Consider the following 8,505-nt stretch of genomic DNA (forward strand, 5'->3'; position numbering starts at 1 on the left):
TCAGTAAAATTTGTTCATTGAAGTACGGTGGCAAAGCAACCATAGAACTCAATTCGACATAGTAAATATAAAGGGGTACATTATCTACATTGAATTACACAATTTTAAAAAAAGTGAGAGCACAATCAATCGAGAAACTCAAACTCATCTTCCCTCAAATGCGCAAGGAATTTAATCGGCTTACCGCCGCGGCCGCTAATCTCCTCTGCCACAAATTCCACCTTGTAGGGCAAATTCGCAGAGATCCTCTTCCCCTTATGAACCCCGACGTACTGCTTCAGCAACCCGACCCGGCCCGTGAGATCCACTTCGGGCACCTTGGGCACGTGGTACACTTTCAGGGGCACCTTGACCCGGACTTTCGACCCGAGTATCGACTCCGCCCTTTTCACCTCCTCATCGTGATCGAGAGTCAAGGAATTGGATATTGCGGTTGAATTGCAGGAGATCGAAATTGGGATTGACGGAGCGAAGAAAGATTGCTTCTTTTGGATGTGGTTGAAACTGAGATGGGAATTGGAGATCTTGGAAGTGGGGATGTTGAGAATTGAAGAGAAGAAGGCTGTTGAGGCGGTCATTGTTTGTTATTTTGGGGGAAGATGATTTTCAATTGAGGGTTGTGGTGTGGCGTTAGAGTTTTATACGTTTATCCACTACAACTGCAAATGTATGGGTTATAGTTATCCACTACATATGGATTAAAATTTTGTTTAAATCACATACCCTTTTTTAGCTTTTATCTAATTTAGAGTAGTAGTTTCGTAAACAAGTACTCCCTCCGTTCCCTCATAGTTGAGGTGGAACTTTTCGGCACGGAGTTTAAGAAATGAATGTTGAGTATGTTAAATAAATAGATAAAAAAGTAAGAAAGAGAAAAAGGTAGAGAGAATAAAGTAAGAAAGAGAAAAAGGTAGAGAGAATAAAGTAAAAAGTGAATAAAGTAGAAAGAATAAAGTTACTATATATGGAAATGACTCAACCAGTGGCGGACGCAGGATTTTAACGATGGGGGGTCCAAAAATAATTTTAAAAATAAAATACAAATATAAAAATAAAACAATAATGTTTAAATATTAAAGTCAAATACAATCATATCATAACATTTCTCTTCTATTTTTCATCTTCTGAAATCGCTGCATAATAGTTTCATTACTAACATAAACAAAGACATCCTTTTCAATGTAAGGAACTAAGCAATCATGTAACAGTTGATCTCCCATACTATTACGTAGAGTACTCTTGATGATCTTCATTGCTGAAAAAGCTCTTTCCACTGAGGCAGTAGCAACCGGCAAGATCAATGACAACTTGACTAACAAATAAACCAATGGAAAATTTTCATGCTTTCTTGTAGAAACCATCTTCTTAGCAAGACCACCAATCCCAAATACTTGTGAAAAATTTTCATCTATCCGCACATCAAAAATAAAGCTTTCAAGTTGATTTTCAAGCTCTTTCAAAGCAACTCCAGAAAATTCTGATGGATAATAACTAGCAAGACGAAGCAGCTTCTCCAAATCAAACGCAGAAAATGAATCTCTAGGATCAAAACATGCCATACATGAAAGTAAGTCCGTGTTAATTTCACCAAAACGATGGTTTAACTCTTGAGCTTGCATGTCAATCACAGAACAAAATATCTCAACTCGACAATAGTGGAGATTCTTCCTTTTTTCAGCTCTACGGTTTGCTTTTCCTCGAGGCACAAACTCATCTTCCATGTCAAGGACATTTATCTCATATTTGTTACAGAACTCAGAAACTTCATTAAGCAAACCCTCCCAACCTTCTTCCCTCAACATTTGCAAACGTGCTTTTGCTACCTTGACAAGATTCATTGCATTGACAATGTCTTGATCCTTTTTTTGTAGCACTTGAGATAGTTCATGTGTGATTCCCAAGATTTGCATCATAAGATGTAACACAAAGACAAACTCAAAGAGATTAATTATTGCTGACACATCATTAGCTTCAGCCCTATGTGGATACTCACGAGAATTCTCTCCCACATATACAAGAACATCATTAATCGAAGAAAACAATTGCATCAAGTTGATAAGAGTATCATAATGCGAACTCCAACGAGTATCTCCAGGCCGCTTTAACGCCATCTCTTGATTCAATCCTCTCCCGGTATAAATTTCATCACTTGCAATCCGCTCTAAAATTTTCTCTCTCTGCTTTTCTCTAAGTATATCTCTGCGCTTACAAGAACTTCCAATAACATTACACAAACGGTTGACAGTATTATAAAAAGACCCAATACTTGTATGCTTTTTGGCAACAACGACAATTGTGAGTTGAAGCTGGTGAGAAAAACAATGTACATAATAAGCACTAGGATTTCTCCTAAGTATCAAACTTTTCAACCCATTGAATTCTCCTCTCATGTTGCTTGCACCATCATATCCTTGTCCTCTCAAACTAGATACACTTAAGTCATAAGTAGATAACAAAGAATCAAGTGCCTTCTCCAGTGAGGTCGCAACCGTGTCACTAACATGCACCACACCAAGAAAACGTTCCATAACACATCCATTCTTGTCCACATATCGCACCACAACACTCATTTGCTCTTTGACAGATATATCTCGACACTCATCAACTAATATGGAGAAAAAATCATTTCCCATATCTTGTACAATGACTTTTGTTGTCTCAACAGCAAATGCATTTATGATGTCTTTCTGAATTCTCGGTGATGTTAGTTTGAGATTGTCAGGAGCATTTTTTAGTACAACACTAGATATCTCATCGCTGCAAGAGGAAATAACTTTCAAAAGCTCAAGAAAGTTACCTTGATTTAAGGATCCTTCAGACTCATCGTGTCCGCGAGAAGGCATTCCTTGCATGATAAGATAACGAAGGCAAACAACCGTTGCATTTAATCTGCAGCGATAATCAAGCTTCGATTGTGTTGACTGCTTTGATATAGAGACTTCAATGTGTTGAGCTTGATTCATCAAATCCTGACATGCTAATCTACACCTATTATGAGCACTTGTATGATTTCCAACATGATCTCTTAACCTTTCTTTCTTGTTCCAAGTAGTAAATCCCTTTGATACAAAGGCATCTTGTCCATTTCCGTGGAGTCTTGAGAAAAGATAGCAATATAAGCAGTAAGCAGCTTCCTTTGAAACACTATACTCCAACCAAGGCTTAAATTCATCAAACCAAAGTGAGACAAATTTACGTTTTCGATTTCCATTACTTGTAGAAAGGAAATTATGGTTGCGTGGTTGACATGGACCTCTTAGCAAATAAGCTCCACGAACTTGTTCTATTGAGTTTGGTGGATAACTCATTATGTCAGGTCGTTCTCCGGGATCACTTGGAAGCTTCTCCAAATCACTTTATCATTGTCTTCATTCGGTAACTCTTGAGATTGGAGAAGTGCGGGTTCATCCTCTAAATCGACTTTATCTTTGTCTTCAATCGGTAACTCTTGTGGTTGGAGAAGTGGAGGTTCATTCACTGACGAAGATGAGACCTCGGCAACAGGAGAAACTTTATTGAAATAACGATGCATTTATCTACATAAAAGAAAATGCACAATTCAGTAAATGCATATTAGAAACTTAAATTGCATCTACATAAAATAAAATGCACGATAAGTACATACATATTAGAAACTTAAATTGGAAACCACTACTAACTCATTGAAACATTACAAAATGAATATAATACTCAATTTGGCAATCCTAAATAAACAAAGTAAATAATTCTCTATAACAGCAAGATATAGAATAAAAGAGAGATGAACAAATATTATCTAAATATTATTCACAAACAAACAATCACAAACAAACAAAGTAAGATATATATTTTTAAAGCTCAAACACGAAGACACCCCATTTTTAAATAAAAAGCAATTTTCTCTTACTCTGATTTAGGAAGTGCCGAATAGTTCTACTATTCTAGGAATTGAAATTGTGAAAATGCCGTGATTTGATTCTATTGTATAAACAATAATTTTTTAAAGTAATATACAAAAGTGTATATTGGAGAAAGAGGGAGGAAGATTGCGGCGGGTGACATCTGGAGATGAGAAGAGTCCATTTAACTCACATAGGTTAACCACAATATAATATTAATTAATATTTAATTTAATTTTAATGTGAAATTACTAAAATACCCCTGATTTTTTTTGAAAATGTTGGGGGTCCCATGGGCCCCCCATGCCCCTTCTTATGTCCGCCTCTGGACTCAACTATAAGGGAACTTCCCGAAATGGAAAAATGACTCAATGAAGGAACGGAGGGAGTACTTACTCCGTTTGAAACTGAATCGATTCAATCCTTTTTTTTCTCTATTTAACAAATATTTAATACTAACACTTATTTTTTTTCATACTAATTAAACACATTAATTAACAACTTCTAAAATTTCGTTACGACTAAGAAATATACTATTATTTTAGTCGGGATGAAAGGAGTACTCTTTCTCTTCTCGGACTTTGTGAGACATTCAATTTTAGCACAACAATTTACGAAGTAGTGTTATTGTATTAAATTGTACTCAACTCCTCCGAAAAAAGTAAAGTATCATTTTCAGTACGAAATTTTATATTGTGTTGTTTTAAGTCTTTCCTCCATCCATAGAATTACGTCAATCGCGGATAACACGAGTTTCAATGAGTAATTAGTAAAGTAAGAGATAAGAACAAAATGTAATTGAAATAATGTTAATGATGGTGAGACACACATTATTAGTGGTGTTTGTTAATAGAATTGACCTCATGCTAAGATTTTGCTCAATTAAACTTGCCTAAATTATTGAAAGTATTCAAGAATAATAATCAATGTCACTATTGTGATTAATATTCAAATATCATTCCAATTTGAAGCACATATTCCAGTGTTTAAGATATTTTATGTTCATTAAGTAATTAATCTTGTTGATCAGCTTAATATAATTAATTTTTTTTATCCAAAATGTGTTAATATTCTGAAAGACCATTATTTATTGTACTTGAATAAATTATACTCTAACTGTTCCAACTAAGTTGAGGCGTTTCTTTTAGACACAAGATTAAAAATTATATTAAATGGATTAAATGAAGATAAAGTAAAACAAGAGAGAGTAAAATGATAAGTCGTATTCTAAGCCTTGGTTACTGGTCAGTATGTCGTGAAATGCATGTATTATCTGCAAAACAGTTGCTTAAGTGTGCAGGATTGAAGGATCCAAGTCAGTAGGAAACGATTCAGGTGACGCAAGTGAAAAGGGCGCCAGAAGGGTGCGATACTGACCAGGATGCATGCCAGATAAAAGGCTCGAGATGGAGAAGGAGGATAGCTGGGATGATCATTGACAAGGGCAAAAAGGTCAAAACGCGGGAGAAGTCTACCCTAAAAGCAAGGGCAAGCCTCCCTATAAAAGAAGCCACTTGAGAGAGAGAGAGAGGAGTTGAGTTCGGAGTTTGACAATCACACTTAGTAGAATTCTCTCTAGAAGATCCATCTTTCAGCATTATCCCACCTCTCATTCCTCGCCACAGCCATGGTCACTTGACGTCCAGAGTTTGCCGGAGAAGTCATCAGTCCGCCGTTCCAGCCAGTTATCGTAGCAGTGTAGTAGTATCATCGCCCGGAGTGGCAAAAACAATCTTTATCGCTTTCTTAGTTTAAAGTTTACTTGTTTTCATCGTTAGTTATTTGCAAACACTCATCGTTGTTGCTCTTTCGAAGTACCTTGTTATTTTCCGACATTTGCATTATGAAGTTTCTATTTCGCATGTCACTTTGGTTCGAGTTTGCTTCATTCTGCCTAGGAAAGTTAGATTTAGTCATTGCTTTCAATTTCTAAGTGTTTTCTGATCGAGAGTTGTTGATTCAAAGTGTAGCTATGTTTAGCCAAGTTTTCGTGCATGAGTTCTTTTCTGCGTTGTGATTACCACCTTGCATGTCAGTCAGTAGAAGTAAAGTTGCAGTTTTACCGTTTAATTTAAGTTTAAGCATTTTAATCGATGGATTTTGAGTTTGAATTTATGAATCTGAAGTTTTAGTTATGGTGTCTGTGTTCATATGATTTTTGTCAATACTTGGTGAGGAAGAAAACGTCAAAATCAACTTTATTTGGACCACTTTTACTTTTAAGTTACTTTTACTTTTGTTCCCTACTTTTCAGATGTACTATCCAGACCTGTCAGAGAGCCCCAGCCAACAGATATACCTTGTAGCCTAAATTTCCTCTTTTAGTAACTGTCCACTTTCCATATGTCTCTGATACACCTTGTCCCCTATTTTCACGAACACTCCCACATGTCTGTTATTTTCCCGCCTACTAGTCAGTAGAGTACCACCTTTATTTCCCGTCTAGGTAAAATCTCAACCCAAGCGTGGTAGCTAACCAAAACACCCAGGAAAGTCACCACAGTTATCAAAACGTGTCCATCCTCGTGGGATTCGACCCTTACCTCCATTATACTAGCCAGTAGAAATGGGTTGAGGAAATTTGTTTGAAGCCAGGTCCCGGTTATCGTACCAACGACTCAGCTGGGTCGGGAATCACTTCCTGATCAGTTGGATACACTCCAATTCACATACGAAAACCACTAGGACAAAGAACCTGCACTTCAAAATGGCGCCGTTGCCGGGGATGGATGGCGTTCATACTTGTTATTGTGTGTGATCTTTTTGGTGTACATACTGTTTATAATTTTTCTTTTCTTTTTGTTTTCAGTTTATGAGAAGTGGCTCGGCTCCTGGCCAGTGGAGACCAAGGATACTTCCCCGAGGAACAATACTCGTTACCACTCGTTCTGGCCTGTCGACGGCACTGTCCGACCTAGGCACGAGTAGCGACGAAGAAAAAGAGGAGCTAGAGTACCAACTCCCGGAGCTTCCACCCCAACCAGTAAGAACACTAGTGAGAATGGCTGACCAAGGTGAGGACGATCCCGAGCTCGCGACACTTACCGCGCATGCCGGGAGATCCCCCACAAGCCATAGTGGTTACCCCAGGCCAAACCGCCTGTGATGTGAAACCCCACGTTATCGCAATCTTACCGACGTACTGTGGGAAGAGCTACGAGGGACCATACGAATTCTTAAATGAGTTCTGCAAAATCTGTAAGGCGCAGAGGCGGCCAGCAGGAGCGAGCGAGGATGATTACAGACTGAAAGCTCTACCTTTTGTCCTAAAGGGAGAGGCCAACACTTGGTTCATGCGCCTGCCAGCCGACTCTATCAATACATGGGCCGATTTCAAGTCAGTTTTCCTAGCCGAGTTTTTCCCGTCTTCAAAGACAAGTGCATTGAAGAGGAAAATATCGTGCATAAGGCAAGAGTATGATGAAACTCTGAGCGAATACTGGGAGAAGTACATGAGCCTTCTGGAGTCATGCCCCAACCATCGCATGAAGGAGATAGAGGTGCACCACACCTTCTATGAGGGGATGAACAAGGAAACCAAGGATCTGGCGAATTCATCATCTGGTGGTGATTTCACCCAGTTGAGAGTGAGTGAAGCCAAAAAGGTGCTACGCAAGCTGTTGAATGCGAAGAAGACGTACGACAACGCGAGAGATGGGTACAGCAGAGAAAGGGTAGCGAGTGCTTCGGCTACTGACCAGGAGGAACGGATGGACTTGAAGATGGAGGAATTAAAAAAGGAATTGCTGACTGCAATCAAGCAGAACACTCCACCACCTTCTCCAACTGGAGGCCAAGAAGCCCCAGCACTACCATATGATCAGCTGGACAACTCGCCGGATGTGGAGCAAGCGAATGCCGCAGGTTACTACAATTCCAACGGCAATTGGATTCCGGGGAAACAAAGAGATGCACCGTGGAGGGACCACCAAAATTTCCGATGGGGAGATGGAAATCAGAATCAGAACCAAAATCAGGCTCCAAATCAACCCAACCCCCAACCGAACCAATATCCCAACCGCGGACCAACAAACCCTGACTACCAATCTAACTGGGTAGGAAGGAACCAGCATCCTCAGAACCAAAACTCTCAAAACCAGAACCCGAACCCTACTTATGTGCCACCCCATCAGCGAAACAACCAAAACCAGAACCAGAACCAAAACCAGCACCAATTTAACCCAGGACCTCAACATAACACCCACCACCAAAACCAAGGTCAGTACCAGCACAACCACGATCAGTATAACCCTCCTGCCCAGTATAACCAGTACCCACCGAACCAAAACCAACAAAATTTCTCGGGCTACCAGTCAAACCCACCACCTCAGTATAACCAGCACCAGAGCTCAAACCAATTCCATCAGCCAAACAGGTCGAGGAGGTCTATGGAGGACATGATGGGGGAGATGCTTGCCTCGCAGCAAAGCATTAAAAATGACTTGCAGTCCAGTAATGAAACAATGCAAGGAATGCAAAGTGCCCAGAAGGAGCATAGGGCAAATATGGACATGATGAACAGGCAGTTGGCCCAACTCGCTAACTCGGTGGGCGAAATGAAAGGGAACTCAGGGAAACTCCCATCTACAGTCCATGTACCTGAAAAGGCAAATGTGAGCAAAATTAC

General features: G+C 39.5%; 2 protein-coding genes across 2 annotated transcripts; both read right to left on the minus strand.

Moving 5' to 3' along the window:
* LOC125218146 (ferredoxin-thioredoxin reductase, variable chain-like) lies at positions 1–630 on the minus strand. The gene has a single exon (XM_048119749.1). It carries the CDS (start codon positions 576–578, stop codon positions 126–128), a length of 453 nt encoding a protein of 150 aa, XP_047975706.1. The 5' UTR covers positions 579–630; the 3' UTR covers positions 1–125.
* Positions 631–1,094: 464 nt separating this feature from the next.
* Positions 1,095–3,532, minus strand: LOC125221091 (zinc finger MYM-type protein 1-like). Its single transcript, XM_048123222.1, has 4 exons — positions 3,356–3,532; positions 2,739–3,161; positions 2,398–2,657; positions 1,095–2,223 (listed from the first exon to the last, which is right to left on the minus strand). The coding sequence occupies exons 1-4, from the start codon at positions 3,530–3,532 to the stop codon at positions 1,095–1,097; spliced, it is 1,989 nt and encodes a 662-aa protein (XP_047979179.1).
* Positions 3,533–8,505: the final 4,973 nt, after the last annotated feature.

The sequence above is a fragment of the Salvia hispanica genome, chromosome 4, assembly GCF_023119035.1.
Source record: "Salvia hispanica cultivar TCC Black 2014 chromosome 4, UniMelb_Shisp_WGS_1.0, whole genome shotgun sequence".
Taxonomy (NCBI): domain Eukaryota; kingdom Viridiplantae; phylum Streptophyta; class Magnoliopsida; order Lamiales; family Lamiaceae; genus Salvia; species Salvia hispanica.